This window comes from Quercus robur, chromosome 10 (assembly GCF_932294415.1).
Source record: "Quercus robur chromosome 10, dhQueRobu3.1, whole genome shotgun sequence".
NCBI classification, from domain to species: domain Eukaryota; kingdom Viridiplantae; phylum Streptophyta; class Magnoliopsida; order Fagales; family Fagaceae; genus Quercus; species Quercus robur.
Genome location: NC_065543.1, coordinates 15,122,398 through 15,138,456, shown reverse-complemented (window position 1 = coordinate 15,138,456; position 16,059 = coordinate 15,122,398). Strand labels below are relative to the sequence as shown.

The window sequence follows — 16,059 nt, the reverse complement described above, 5'->3', positions numbered from 1 at the left end:
CGACTTGCCCGTTCACCTGTGGGTGTGCGGGTGACGAGTAGTGATTTTTGATCCCTAGCTCTGAGTAGAAGTTTCTGAATGCGTTGTTGTCGAATTACTTACTGTTGTCAGAGACCAGTACTCTGGGTATCCCATACCTGCATATGATATTTCTCTAGAAAAAATTTCGGATGTTTTTCTCCGTGATGGTGGCTAAGGCTTCCGCCTCGACCCATTTAGTGAAGTAGTCTATGTCGACGACCAAGAATTTTAGCTGTCGGATCGCCATCGGGAATGGACCCATGATATCAAGTCCCCATTGTGCGAACGGTTAGGGTGCCGTCATAGGTGTCAGTTCTTCGGATAGCTGCCTGATGAGATTGTTGAACCTCTGGCATTTGTCGCAGGACTGGACATAGGCTTGCACATCCTTCATCATTGTAGGCCAGTAGTATCCTGCTCGGATCAACTTGTGTACAAGTGATCGTGCGCCCGAGTGGTTCCTGCAGATACCCTCGTGTACTTCTCTCATCACGTAATCTGCTTCCTCTTGGCACAAACACCTCAAGTACGGTCGAGAGAAACCTCTTTTATATAGGACGTCCTTTATCAGCATGAACCGTGATGCCTGGACCTTCAACTTTCTTGTGGTGCCCTTCTCGTCTGGTAACACCCCAGCCTTTAGGTAGGAGATCAATGGCGTGGTCCAGTTATATTCAGAGTTTACCACCTGTATATTTGTTCCGTCATCAATAAGTGAGGAGATTTGAACGAATGATAATACCTGTTCGGGAATCAGTATGAATTCGGCTGACGCAGCTTTTGCTAGGTGGTCAGCCCATTCGTTCTCTTCTCTTGGGATTTGAATGAATTCGACTTCGAGGTCGTTGATTCGGTATTTGACTTCTTCTAAATACCTTCTCATTCTATCATTCTTGCACTCGTAGTCGCCATTGATCTGACTCGTCACCACTTGTGAATCGCAGTGGACAACTATGTTTTCTGCTCCCGCGGCCTTTGCAAGGTCTAGCCCTACTACCAAGGCTTCATACTCTGCCTCGTTGTTGGTTGTAGGGAAATCCAGTCGGATCATACATTGTATCTTGTCCCCCTGCGGAGTTTGGATCATTACTCCGGCTCGTCTATTTGAGGATCCGTCTGTATAGATACTCCACTATTCTTTTTCTTCCACCACTTGGCCTTCCCCGAGAGTGAACTCGGCGATGAAGTCAGTTACTGCCTGCCCTTTTATGGTCGTCCGCGGGCGGTATTGGATGTCAAACTCGCTTAGCTCTATTGCCCACAAAGCCATTCTTCCTGTTGCTTCTGGGCTACTAATGGCTTTTCTCAGTGGCTTGTTCGTTAAGACAACGATTGTATGCGCTTGGAAGTATGACTTAAGTCTTTGCGTGACGATTACCAACGCGAAAGCCAACTTCTCCATCTGAGGGTATCTCTTTTCTGCTCCTCGGAGTGCTCTGCTGGTAAAGTAGACGGGTTTCTGGAATCCGTCCTCCTCTCTCACCAAAGCTGCGCTTACTGCGGCTTGTAAAACGGCCAAATATAGGTAGAGTTCTTCGCCTGGCATGGATGGACTGAGCAGCGGTGGAGATGAGAGATATGCCTTCAAGTCGTTAAAGGCCATTTGGCATTCATCCATCCACTCAAATGATTTCCTTAGAGTGCGGAAGAATGGTAAACACCTGTCCGTCGCCCTTGAGACGAACCTGTTTAGAGCTGCGATCTTTCCATTTAAACTTTGAACCTCCTTAACCGTCCTTGGTGGTTCTAACTCCATTATGGCCAGCACCTTCTTCGAATTGACCTCTATTCCTCTTTGGGACACCATGAAACCCAAGAATTTTTCAGCCGTTACTTCGAATGCGCACTTGTTTGGATTCAGCTTCATGTTGAATGATCGGAGTGTATCGAATGTTTCCTTGAGGTCGTCTAAGTGATCAACTTCGTGTAGGCTTTTTACCAACATGTCGTCAACATAAACCTGAACGTTCCTGTCGATCTGATGTGCAAACATCTTGTTCATTAGCCTTTGGTATGTTGCCCCAACATTTTTGAGTTCGAAAGGCATAACCTTGTAGCGAGGTATTCTCTTGATCAGATTCGTCCATCCTGATCTGGTTGTAGCCAGAGAAAGCGTCCATAAAACTTAGGAGCTGGTGTCTTGCAGTTGAATCCACCAAGGTATCTATCCGTGGGAGCGGGTAGTTGTCTTTGGGGCAAGCCTTGTTGAGGTCTATGAAATCTACGCACATTCTCCAGTTTCCATTGGCCTTCTTCACCATAACGACGTTTGCCAACCAGTCGGGATAGTATACTTCCCGGATGAAACCTGATTCCAGTAACTTTCGAACCTCCTCGGCTATGGCCTTGTCCCGCTCCTGGGCGAAGAATCTTTTCTTTTGCCGGATTGGAGGGAATGAGGGCGACACATTCAACTTGTGGACCATGACTGAGGGGTCGATTCTTGGCATGTCTTCATGACTCCAGGCGAAGACGTCTTGATTATTTCTTAGGAAAGTCGTGATCGTCTGGCGTACTGGCCAACTGGCTAGCATGCCAATTTTAGTCGTCCGTTTAGGCCGCGTGTCGTCAAGTCTTACTTCTTTTAGCTCTTCAACTGGCTCTGCTAATGCTCGCTGCTTTCCGATGCACATCGTTTGTTGCTGATCCTCCATTTCTAACATGGCAATATAGCATTCTCGCACTGCTATTTGATTTCCTCGCAGTTCTCCCACCCCATATTCCGTCGGGAATTTGATCATCAGGTGGTATGTTGAAGTTACTGCCTTCCAGGAATTGAGAGTGGGTCGCCTGAGAATGACATTGTAGGCGGACGAGCAGTCAACTACAAGAAACGTTACCTCCTTAGTGATCTGCTGGGGATAGTCACCCGCCGTCACAGCTAGTGTTATTGCGCCTAAAGGGAATACCTTCGTACCCCCAAATCCCACGAGTGGGGCATTCGTTGGGGTCAACTGTTCCCTGTCGATCCTTATTTGATGGAATGCTGGATAGTACAGGATGTCTGCTGAGCTGCCGTTGTCAACGAGTACCCGATGCATGTTATAATCCCCTATTTGCAAGCTGACCATAAGTGCGTCGTCATGAGGATGGTGAAGTCTTCGAGCATCATCCTTTGAAAATCTTATGACAGGGTTATCTATTCGCGGCATCTTTGGTATGGATCCTGTGAGTTGGACGCTATGGACCATCCTGAGGTAGGTTTTGCGGGCTTTCTTGGAAGATTCGGTTGCGGCTATGCCCCCTACGATCATTCTTATGTCCCCTATAGGTGGTCTAGGGCGTTCGTTCTCCCGTCGTGGGGCCTGTTCCTCCGGCATATTGGTTCTTTCCCTGCTGACGAACCTCTGTAGCTTCCCTTCCTGATAAGGGCCTTAATTTGCTGCTTCAGGTTGTAGTAGTTGGCTGTGTCGTGCCTGTGGTCTCGGTGAAAGCGACAATACTTGTCTCTTGGTCTTTTGTTGGGATCTCCCTTTAATTTACCAGGGAACGTCAATGCTTCTTCATCTTTGATTTGCATCAATACTTGATCGATCGGAGCGGTTAATGGGGTGAAATTGGTGAACCTTCCAGTGGGGGGTCTAGGGCGCTTTTCATCTCGTTGATCCCCGGTTCTAGCAACCTTTCGCCCCCTTTCTTGTCGTGTGTTCTCCTGCCTCTCCCTCTTCTTAGGCTTTTCCTCGCGGGCTAGCAATGCATCTTCTGCATTCATGTATTTGGTAGCTCTGTAGAGAACGTCCGTCATGGTCTTCAGGTCATTCTTGTATAAAGAAAACAAGAACTTACCCTTCCGTAGCTCGCTAGTAAATGCAGCTATGAGTATCTTATCGTCAGCTTCGTCAATCGAAAGGGCTTCTTTGTTGAAACGAGTTATGTAGGCCCGCAGCGTTTCGTCTTCTCGCTGCTTGATGCTCATTAAGCACGCGGTGGACCTTTTGTACCGATGTCCGCCTATAAAGTGCAAGGTGAACTGGGCGCTCAACTCCTTGAAAGTATTGATGGAGTTTCGTGTTAATCTACTGAACCAAACCCTCGCAGGGCCCTTCAGCGTGGTCGAGAATGCCCTACACATGATCTTGTCTGGTACCCCCTGAAGGTGCATTAGAGTCTTGAAGGTCTCTAGATGATCGAGGGGGTCTTTGACCCCGTCGTAACTTTCGATCTGGGGCATCCGGAACTTTGGTGGCAAGGGGAATGAGTTGACGGACGTGGTGAATAGTGAGTCGGTTCTGTTCACTAGGTCGTCGAGATCAGATGATACTCATCCCTTGAGGGCATTCATCATGACCTTCATCTGCTCCTTCATCGCCTGCATCTCTGCGATAATAGGCGGAGGGGCGAAATCCATGAGAGATGGAAGGCTTGTGTTTTGCCACTCTGGCCGGCTTGGGGCGTTGCTACCCTCTGGCCTTTCCTGGTCCCTTCGTTCGGCGCTGTTACCTTCCTGGTTTTCCTCCTGAAGGTTAGGTCCTACATCCCTTTGGCATAGCTGCTCCTCCAGATCATGGTTCTGCTTTGTGAGTCGTTCTACGACTGCCATGAGAGTCTGGACCTGTCTTTCTAATGCAGTAGATCTTGGCGGCTCGTCTTCTTGAACGTTGTTGGTGGTAGCCATCGAGCGAGTGAGTACCATGCGACTCTTATGTCTGGGAGGCGATAGTTTGGCTTAAACTCTTCGCGTTCCCCACAGACAGTGCCAACTGAGGATGCCGTAAAATCACCAGTGAGCTACACGATCAACGCTCGCTTAAACTAACAACCTGCAAGAAGAAAGAAGTGATCTCGCCGAGGGCACCGGTGTGGTGTCGGCCAAATACCCTCCGACGGTCAAATTAGAATTGTTCTCAACTCTAGAGTGCCAGAAAGGGTAAATCATGAGTACCTTGATTTGTGAGGGTATTAGGGCTTTTATAGTAGTAGGTTGACCTCTCCTTGATGTAGAAGTCTTTTCCTTATAGGAATCCTCTTGAGCAATCCCAAACGTGATGGACAAGACATTTCCTTGTAGAGTGGATTAACGCGCGTATCTTCCGGAATGCTCTTTGCGCTATGTTTCTGATTTCCTTGGAGACTCTACGTGTGCAACAAGAATATGGAATTGCTCTAGGCCCTGGGCTCTACTGTTGCCAGCCCATGGGCTTGGATCCGTCAGGCCCAATGTGGTGATAATCCATTATGCTAAATTTTGCCCCTTCAATATATATATATATATATATATATATTTCTAAATACCTAAGACTACATCCTTTTTCTGATGGGTTCCTCTTGATTTTATAGAGGAATGTGGATTTTCATATTTCTCTCACATTCCTCTATCTTGGAGTTTTTGAACTCATGTATTACCTCTTGGGATCTTGAATCAAAGAGTGGAGCTAAAATTCAGGAAATTGGAGTTTCAATTCTAAGCATAAGTGCATTGTCACTACAATTTAGGCCCTAGGACTGCCAATTGACACTCCCACTTAGGGTCAAAGTGTCAATCGAAGGGCCTGTGTTGGTTTCATGGAGCTTAGATTATGTGTTCGACTTGAATTGTGACCTAATCTGACTTGGAAGCGTGATAATTATAAGAGAAATGATACGTCCACAATATTTTCACAATATTTTTACAACAAATCTTAAGTGGTAGATAGTTACTGGTTGTTATTGTTGGAGCAAAAAAGTAATCTTAGTATTAGTTTCAAATTTGAACCAATAATAACTAATCACCTATGATTTGTTGTGAAAATATTATAAAAATGTTGTGGACGTAGCACCTCTCTAATTATAATTGAGATTTTTTGTGAGGCATAGTCCATGGAGTAAAGGCTTGGGCTAATAGGTCTAAGCCCACTTCGGTCCTGTTACTTGGGGTATTTATTTGTTACCTCAAATTAGAGTTTGTTGTATTGAAAATTGTATTTTTCTCCCTAATATAGTAAAAATCACACAACTCCATGGACATAGGCACATATTGTTGAACTACATAAATCTTTGTGTCATGTGATTGTTCTTGGTGCATATATATATTTGTTTTCTCTGTTTTTCGTTTCTCTTAGTTTCATGAATTAGGTTAAATTCCTAACATGAATTAGATTAAGAAATATAATTGAATGAAGAAATTTAAGTACATTTGAAAGGTTATGGTGCCTTCCATTGGCAAAGACTTCACCACTTGATCTTCAATTGGACTTTCATTATTGCAGTTACGTAATACACTAGAAGCTTTGAATCCATCTAATTATGGGTTCTACAATAGTATTTCTCAAGCACTTTCGTTGAAGTAAGCCGAAGTCACGCAGAAACTTTCCACCAAAATATTAAGTTATTAACAACCCCTTGAAATAAAGATACATCCAAGTTTAGTTTTTGTTTTGAGAAACACATCCAAGTTGAATATACGTAGAGATGGTGTGTTCAATAAGTTGAGAGCTTTATCTTTTGTGGACAGAGTACAGGTTTAGTACACATATAAGCGTAACGTTATCTCATTGAACTGGTCTAATTTGGTGAACATTTAAGGCGCGTGATAGTGGTTAAAGAATAATTTGGATATCAAAAAGAAAATTGGTACTAGTCGAAGACTTAATGCATCATTCACATATGGAAAATCAGACCTATTCAAAGTGTCTAATCTATAAATAGATATGCTTTCCATTCAACAGTTTTCATCCCTAACCCGAATCCCGAAGCAAAAAAATATAGAACAGAAGATCGTGTAAGCCTGAAATATGAGTAAAGCTTACCTTGTAACTGTTGCCCTCTTCGCCTTGGCATTCTCTCTTGCCTCTGCCTCTGACCCCGCTCCTCTGCAGGACTTCTGTGTTGCAGTAAAGGACTACTCCGACAAGTCAGCTGGTACAAACTCTTCTTTTTTCTTTTTTCAAGTTTCTGCATTATTTTTGTCATGTAAAGAATCTACACTAACTAGAATATAAATATGGATGAAATAATATTAGCTACTTGGCCTTATTATTTTCTGCATTGAAGTTTTAAGCATTCTTTTTAATGTGTCCATAACAAATATTCCTTTATGCAGTATTTGTTAATGGAAAGTTCTGCAAGGATCCAAAGCTTGTCACAGCTGATGATTTCTACTTTCGTGGATTGAACATTCCTGGGAACACATATAATAAAGTTGGGTCAAATGTCACTAATGTGAATGTGGACACATTTCCTGGCCTCAATACCCTTGGCATATCCCTTGCTCGAATCGACTTTGCACCATATGGACAAAATCCTCCCCACACTCACCCTCGCGGCACTGAAATCCTAGTAGTCTTGGAGGGTACTCTCTTCGTTGGTTTTGTAACATCCAACACTGATAATCGCCTCTTCACCAAAACCCTAAACAAAGGAGATGTCTTTGTCTTTCCAGTTGGTCTCATTCACTTTCAAGTCAATGTGGGAAAAACCAATGCAATTGCCATTTCTGGTTTAAGCAGCCAAAATGCAGGCGCAATCACAATAGCAAATGCTGTTTTTGGATCCAATCCTCCCATTAATCTTGATGTTCTGACCAAGGCCTTCCAACTTGACAAGAAAGTGGTTGAATATCTTCAGAAAGAATTCTAAATTTTCAATTAGAAAAAGTAATTGTCAGTGCTATGAAGCACTAGATATATGGCTCTGTTTATCTCATTGCAATCATAACTAGATTAAAATAAAACAATTGTTTATGTAACTCTTTTTTGGAGGATTTGTAATAAAGAAAATGTTGGCATTTTGTTAAGCACATCCTTTTTCATTTTTCTTTTAATCCATGCATGTCTTATGGCAACTATATATTTATAATAATAAAAAAAATGCACATTTAATTAAAATAGGGCTAGTTAAGGTTTACTGAAGCTCAAGTACATGTTAAGTTAGAAAACAAAAAACGTGTTTCATTTAAGAAATCATTTTTCCGCCCACATGTCGTATTCCAATCAGCTTAGTCCTTTCTTGTTTATGTGCTACATCCCAAGCTTACTTACAAAATCAGCGAGTGAGATAATTTCTACTTATTCATTGATTAAAATGATGACGTATTTGCATCAACAAGCATAATTACACACATGAAGAAATCAAGACCAAGAAACCCAATCAAACACCCTCACTTTGATAAATTTAGTCAAAATACCTCAAACATGAGAGTTTTTAACAAAAACTCAAGTGTAAGGTTAGGCTAAAATAATTAAACTGTTTGATCATAAAGATTTTTGCACCAAGGTGAAGACATGTCAATTAACTTCTAAAGAATAAGAGGATCCGCTAAATTTGACCTAAAACGAGAAAGATATCACACAAACGAGAAAACTCTCCAACACCAAAACTCAAACCACATTGAGGGTTTAATCGAAACCAAGCCAAACAATCTTTGAATCACACAAGCAATATATTGTTGGAAAGGTTGTGTGAGATAAAGACTACCCAAACCAAAGCATGTTCAAATTTCAATAGGTGGGTGTCCTAAGCTTTGCAAAGACGTATGGTTTGACCACTTCTGAGATCGAGAAGACCTCTATGCAAACACAAGTAATTTCACTACGATAAACTAGAAAAGTTTACGACAAAAATTTCTAGGAGTCGTAACTTTCGCTATTACCTACGATTTATGCTATCTCTACCCACTTATAATTCGTTCATGTGGTGAGTTGTGAGTGGTAAAGATGTGATGTTGGGTTCATGTGAGGACATACTTCTACCACTCACAACTCGCTATGTAGATGAACTGTGGTACAAGTTGGGTCATTTTATATGGTCTTAGCATTACTCCATGTAACATATGCAGGCATACATACTTCATGATCATATTAACCAATGTCGGAATCTATCAAAATAACGATAAATTATGGGTTTTTTATAATTATTTTCCACCCAAAATATTAAAATTTCAAATTTCTTTTAAAACGTGGAAATTTTGTCAAAATTCTGCTAAATTTGGTTTTTTGATTACCCACCTAAAAACATCAAATTTTCAAAATGCATAATTTCAGTTAAAATTTTACCCAAATTTTGGTTATTTCATTTTCAATTGAAAAATTTTGGATTTTCAAATTATTTCCAAAATGCAAAAATTCTGTTGAAATTGTACGTGTGCTCTAATTTAGCAAATTAAATTTCTAAATAAGAAATTCAAAATCAATAAAATTTTCATAAATTCAAGTTGATATATACCCACTACTATTTGATAGCCTTGGTTCTGTAAATTTCGTAAAAAAAATTAAAAAAGAAAAGAAGCAGAGGCTTGATAGAGGGATAAACCAGAGATGAAGTCAGACATATTCCTTTGTTTGTAAGGGATAATCCTCTTACATACAGAAGATCATGTATGGCTTCGTTTCAATTGTCAAGCCTCTTCTAGAGCTTGGTTCTTTCCTCCTAGTTTCTCAAGCATTAAGGATAATACATGAATGATGTATCATTGATGAGAAAAATTACGTTAAGTCTTAATAGTCCATAATGATGTTGCAAGATAAAATTAAGCATTATCCACAATTCCTTAAAGAAAACACTTATCCATTATAAACCAAAAGATTTTATTTTTCAAGTAGTCACCTATAAAATGCATTAGAGTTTTTATTTTTATTTTTTTGAGGTCAAAATGCTTTAGATTTTATGAATACACTAGTCTGAAATCCGAACAATATTTCAAATAATTTTTTTTCGTTAAGCAAAAAATGAGAATAGTAGTTGAGACTTTAAGTAATTAATAGTAATTAATAGTCCCAAATCCATCTCAAAATAATGTGATTACATTCTAATATATAATATATATTTAGTAAGGAAGTCTATATCTTATTTTTTCTAATTGTTATTTTTTTTTTTGCAAGAAAACATATTGCATTTTACTTTCAATTATTATATATGGCAAGATATTATGTAATACATTATAATATATTGAGATATGCATCAAAACACAAAAAAAGGAAAATATATAATTTTTATTAGAAAATGAAAATGAATCTTGATTATTTCACATGAAAACTAACATTATTTCCCATTTTTGGAGAAGTTAATGAGAATTTTATACAAACTTTGTTTCCATTTTATCACATAAAAACTATTGAACAAAGTTATAATAATTTATATTTTGATAATCACTAAACTTATATATGAGAACCAACTATTACAAAAATTTTTCTCCCCAAAACATATAGTGATTTCATTTTTTCCTTTCCACACAATTTAAAAAATGTGAAAAACTAAGGAAACTAAATGTGTAGTAAAGCTTAGTAAACCAATAAATAGCATAAAAGGGGCATGGGAAAGCAAACATATTAATTATAGAATTGTTTATGTGTTCAAATTTGTTTTTATATACCATGGAATCACTTCATTATGTTGAGCTTTTGATAATTATATACATTTAGAACTTTTGTTCTCTAAAAAATTTATGTGGTAGCTCTAAAACTATATCTTATTTGATCTATTCTAGGTATTTAGCTTTAGCACAAATTACAACATATAAACCAATAATCATGAAAAAAGAACCTTGCAAGATGAAGCCAAACACAAATTTTAAATTTTAACAAATCAGCCAAGAAAATAGTCGAAGAAGAAAACAAAAGAAAATTTTGAATAGTGGACTTGTTTGTGGTGCAACAAGCCTTATATATATATATATATATATATACCCCTCAAATCCAATTCATATTGTGGTGTATACAATATGATAATAGTCGTTAAACACGTCCTAGTAAGAAAGAAGAGAGAAGGATTTTGAATTATAAATTATCATTTGTCTACAATCAATGCAATAAAGTATAAATTAGACTTAAAGAATAATGCATCTCTAATTGTAGAATTACCAAGGAAAGCATCCAAGTAGATGAATTATAAAGTCACACTTGCTAAAAAGTGTGACCTATGTGAAAGTAAACAAAAATAAGTGATCAAAAAGTAAAATAATTTAAGAGAATTTGATTAGTAATACCAGCATTATCACCCAAAACAACTACTTACAAAAAAAGAAAAAAGAAAACAACTCAACAATCATTTATCACTTATTGTCCTAAAGATGTTCCTAAGAAAAAAAAATTTACACTAGTAATTTCATATGTATTCGTAGTTTTGGTTTTCCGAGCAATGCTATCAAAATTGTTTTACTAATTCAAAAGATTCTTGCTATTATCTTAACAATACTTCTCAATCTTCATATATTAATCTTCTCCATTTTAATCAATTTAAGAAATTTTAGAGCTTTGTAAAAAGCTAATCAATTTAAGAAATTCTAGAACTAGTAAAAAGCTTATGTAGATGAATATAAGAAAAAGTAGAAAAGAAATATGCATTAGACATAGTCTTTGTGCAAATATTGCTACCACAATTGAGTGAATGCTTCACTAGTTGCTTGAGAGATTATGTAGAGTCAACCTATAATGTGTTTGAGTTTTTTAGGGCTTTGAAAGGTTACTGGATGACAAGCGCTACAATAGAGGTATTGTGCAAATCAGCTTCCTTCAACCATTCAAATTAGTTAGTTAGGCACGTTTTCAAACAATTTAGAAAACTAACATCTCGAGTTTTTGAAACTCGAGATCCATATTAGAACTCGAGTCTTAAAGACTCGCTTTAGATCTCGAGTCTTTAAAACTCGAGTTTCATGCAAAAAAAATTTAACCTATAGTGGCGTTTTTAAGACTTACAGTGACGTTTTAAAACCCTATAGCGACGTTTTCCTGCAAAAAATTTTTTTATAAGTACAGGTTTAAGGAGTCCTATAGTGGCGTTTTTAAGCCCTATAGTGACGTTTTATAGACCTATAGCGGCGTTTTTTGCAATTTATGAAAATCGAGTCTCTAAAACTCGATTTTCAGCGCAATTTTTTTCCTCCAAATCGAGACTTAAAAACTCGAGTTCCATCTGGAACTCGAGTTTTAGATACTCGAGATGTTATTTTTCAAAATTGTTTTGAAATATGACAATTAACTAAATAGTTTAATATTTATTGTTATTTTAAAAAAAAATTCCGCTACAATAAGTTAGAACCTATTATGACATGAGCCCACGCCTACCAGTTTTGAAAGTGAACGTGCTTCTTTAATTGAAGAAATGAGGGCATTTTACTCATCTAAAATCTTTAATTTACTTAGCAAGAGTATAAGAAGTCTTTGGATATGGTTGTTAATGCATGCTATGACATATCACCATGCATTCGGCCTTGAAAGACTGCAATCTTCACTAGAAAAACCAAATTTGGCCATGGAAGGCCACGATCTTCACCCAAAAAGACTATCGGGCATAAAAGTTGTGCAAAGGTCTCTCGTGCCAACTTTCTACTGATGTCTCCAGCATTCACACACAGAGCAGTCAGGTAGTGGATTTCTTTCTTCTTCTTTTTTTTTTTTTTTTTAAGGTGTAGAGTATAGGTTTTTCCCTCTTCTCTCTAGATCTGGCCGCGGCCACAATCTTCATCAATGATGGTCACTTCTCCCCCTCTCTCACTATCAATCGTTACACACCATCGTCAATGCACCACACCAAACTGGTAGTTGGAGGGGCGTTGGCTAGTTGAATAGCCCAACTTGTACAACCAATTGCAGGTACTTGTTTTTATCTATTAAAATATATTCTCACACAATAACTTAAACTCATTGTAACATAAAGTAAGGCGTTGACCGTACTATTGTCAAGCACAGATAAACAAGCAGACATGGATAACTACTGGAGTGGAGGGTGGGTGACAAGAATAGGAAAAGAGAGAAGAAACAAGTGAATAATTCATTTTACTAACTAATTTTTATATAGATAAGCTACATGGTGCTCTATATTTCTGCTACTTGTCCAGGAGGAGAGGGGGGGTGGGGGGGTGGGGGGGTGGTGTCGGTCAAAATTAAAAGGATACAAGGCTCACAGTTGACTCAATTTGTACATAATCATACCTCAAGAACTCTTTATCCCCTTAAATTCATTGCCACTTGGTAATGGACCATAGAGACAAATAGGCAGATCACCTTCGAGTAGTCATTGGTGAAAATAGTTCTTGTGGAGGTCCCAAAATTCATCTCTGCCGCATAATGCCAAGTGTATATATATTCACAGGCTATTTATGTGTGTGTACACTATATATATATATATATATATATATTTCTAAATACTTAAGACTACATCCTTTTTCTAATGGGTTCCTCTTGATTTTAAAGAGGAATGTGGATTTTCAAATTTCTCTCACATCCTTCTATTTTGAAGTTTTTGAACTTGTGTGTTACCTCTTGGGAGCTTGATTCGAAAAGTGGAGCTAAAATTCAAAAAATAGGAGTTTCTAAGCATAAGTGGATTGTCACTTTAATTTAGGCCCTAAGACTACCAATTGACACTCCCACATATGGTTAAAGTGTCAGTTGACGCTTTGACTAGAAGGGCCTATTTTGTTTTGTGGAACTTAAACTATGTGTTCAATCTGAATTGTGACCCAACCCAACTTGGATACGTGATGGTTATATATGAGATTTTTTATGAGGCATAGTTAATGGAGTAGAGGCTTGGGCTAATAGGTCTAAGCCCATTTTGGTCCCGTTGCTTGGGGTATTTATTTGTTGCTGATAGGTCAAAAATGTATTGACCCATTATGATTAATCAATTGATTAATTATCCAAGTTTATTAATTAATCAATTGATTAATTAGCCAAGTTTATTAATTAATCAAATTAACATGCAAAACGCGTGGTAGCAAAACAAATCACCAATTAAATTAAGTGCAGTGGAAATTAAATTGATACGCTGATTTGTTTACGAATGAGGAAAACCAACATGACAAAAAACGCCACCGGGTGATTTTAAGGTCACTACTCTCGAGAATCCACTATTATCAAAATAAGCGGTTACAAGTAAAGGAATCCCAATACCTTATACCAACTTACAGTTGAACCTTTACCCTAATACCCAATTAGACTTGTTTTGTAGTGACAACCTCTCCTTTGTAATACACGGCTCCTAGTACGTGACTAACTAATTGCGCAGATTCTAGTACATGACTTTAATCACCAACTAGAGAAGGTTGTTGGCTGCAAAGTTATTCAGTTCATCACACGATGAAGATTGAGAAGATGATTGATCATAAAACCCTACGGTGTACAAACACAGCAACTTCTTCACAGGAAAGATGAACTTGGGCAATTCTTTCTTCGATCACAATTTGCTTGAACAAACTTTGTTCAACACTTGTGCAACTTGTTCCCCCTTTGACGGCCCTTAAAATAATCATTTTATATGTTTAGGGTTGTGAGAAAAGAAAGCCCAAACATATAATCACGGATTATGGTCAAAACAGATCTGAAACTCTGTTTTTCATAAAACTCGACATATAGCTATCTGTCAAGCCACGGGACTGGAACAGCTCTTAAAGCTCAATAGATGGTAACTGTCGAGCTAGTTGTCGAGCTTTAATGATAGGCACTTTCTCAGCTTGAATATTGGACAGACTTGCATGGCTTTAACACTTGGTCTTAAAACAAAGGTTCTTGAAGTATTAAACACATCCTAGATCTACCCAAATACAAGTAAAGTGCGTTTTGTCAAAGGATTAGCCAATTACATAAAATAGTGACATATGTTCCTAACATGTGAAACACATATGTCCTAACAATCTCTCTCTTTGGCAATCTGTGACAAAACCACAAAAAAAAAAAAAAAAAAAAATATGAGAGAAGTCATAAATCACTCAACTTATACTCACTTGTTGAATACAATAAAATCTATCATAACACAAATTCTTGAAAAACTTTGCAAGAAGAGAGTTTATGGCAAGTAGACTTTGACAACTTGTATTTCTGAAACACTTTAAACAAAACTCATCAAGGCATTTTTGTGTGAAACAAAAATAATAAATTGCATATAAGTAATAAGAAGCATGTGCATAAAGAGAGAAAAGAAATAACACATGTAAGGGTAGGTGAAAGAAGCATACATCAACATATAAAGAAAATAAGTACAATGTATGTCAATAATGATCACAAGACCCATGTACAAGATATAAATGTATCTAAAAAGGAGAAAAGAAAAAGATACAAATAATCCTCACTACATTCCTCAAATGTTAACACTCCCCCTAACAAAATGGTCCTATACTAACTCTCCCCCTATGTATGACTACTCTCATATCCAAAACTACTCCTAGTTTTTGTCACGAGTGACAAAGGGTAAGAGCGTCAAGTAGACATCTCATTTATACCAGAAGAGCTAGCATCTCCATTATCATCATCCTCGGAAGCAGTAGCATCATCATCATCCTTAGAAGCCTCTGGAGTAGGTGGAAGAGAAGTCTTAGAAACGAAGCCACCCATGACTGCCTGCCGTCATGCAGTACGGCTGACACGGATGTTCACCTGATACAACTCAGTAGAAAGTGTATCAAGGTGAGCATCCATGCATTGAAGCTGCATTATGATGTCTCCGAGAGTCACATCGCTTGTAGAAAAGGAGGGAGCAGATGTGGATGGAGCAGATCGGGATGGAACCGAATGGATGGGAGGAGCTGCTGACCCAGACTACCTTGACCTAAACTGCGCCTTGCTCCATTTAACGGTAGCGGCGTCTATGGCACACATGTAAGTAAAGTGGTCGGACGCTAGAAAGGGAACAGAAAAATGGCGGAAGATCCTCGTGATAGCGGAAGGAAAGATGAGCTTATCACGAGATGCCGTATCCCTATAGACATCTATGATAGAAAGAATAAAGTGAGAAGGAAAATCTATAGTAAGATGCTTAAGAAGGGACAACAAAAATTGAGCACGAGGCTCTATGATAGAGTTATAGTGAGATAGAGGGTGAAGAACAAAAGTCATGACCATGTTAAAAAACCAAGGGCCTTTTGTAAAGCCCAAACAGTAAGTGAATTGACGCTCATCCCACTCAGAAGGGCGCTCACAAAAAGCAGAAATGAGCTTGTCTTTAGACACTGTCCTAAGACGATCACAACCAGGGTAGTTAGGAAACTCTACCTTGGGGACACGAAGCACATCCGCAACAATCTGTGGTTTGACAGCAATGCGAGTACCTCGAACGCGAGTGATGAAATGAGGTACTGAAAAATCAAATCCATGCATGTTGGAGTAAAACTCCTAGATCAGCACGGAT

The 16,059-nt window shown here is 38.5% G+C and overlaps 3 protein-coding genes across 3 annotated transcripts; 1 reads left to right on the top strand and 2 right to left on the bottom strand.

Annotated features, from left to right (window-relative positions):
* Nucleotides 1-1,970: 1,970 nt before the first annotated feature.
* Nucleotides 1,971-3,173, bottom strand: LOC126703875 (uncharacterized). Its single transcript, XM_050402936.1, has one exon. The coding sequence runs from the start codon at nt 3,171-3,173 to the stop codon at nt 1,971-1,973; it is 1,203 nt and encodes a 400-aa protein (XP_050258893.1).
* A 113-nt stretch (nt 3,174-3,286) lies between these two features.
* LOC126703874 (uncharacterized) lies at nt 3,287-4,192 on the bottom strand. The gene has a single exon (XM_050402934.1). It carries the CDS (start codon nt 4,190-4,192, stop codon nt 3,287-3,289), a length of 906 nt encoding a protein of 301 aa, XP_050258891.1.
* Nucleotides 4,193-6,679: 2,487 nt separating this feature from the next.
* On the top strand, nt 6,680-7,735 carry LOC126703320 (germin-like protein subfamily 1 member 20). The gene is made up of 2 exons (XM_050402285.1): nt 6,680-6,858; nt 7,040-7,735. Exons 1-2 carry the CDS (start codon nt 6,732-6,734, stop codon nt 7,573-7,575), a joined length of 663 nt encoding a protein of 220 aa, XP_050258242.1. The 5' UTR covers nt 6,680-6,731; the 3' UTR covers nt 7,576-7,735.
* Nucleotides 7,736-16,059: the final 8,324 nt, after the last annotated feature.

What these genes read in the sequence shown, in the direction of transcription:
- LOC126703320 (XM_050402285.1), top strand. Translation starts at nt 6,732, where the DNA reads ATGAGTAAAGCTTACCTTGTAACTGTTGCCCTCTTCGCCTTGGCATTC. An exon ending in CTACTCCGACAAGTCAGCTG is followed by an intron (nt 6,859 to 7,039) that starts GTACAAACTCTT and finishes TCCTTTATGCAG; the next exon opens with TATTTGTTAATGGAAAGTTC.
- LOC126703874 (XM_050402934.1), bottom strand. Translation starts at nt 4,192, where the DNA reads ATGCCCCAGATCGAAAGTTACGACGGGGTCAAAGACCCCCTCGATCAT.
- LOC126703875 (XM_050402936.1), bottom strand. Translation starts at nt 3,173, where the DNA reads ATGCCGCGAATAGATAACCCTGTCATAAGATTTTCAAAGGATGATGCT.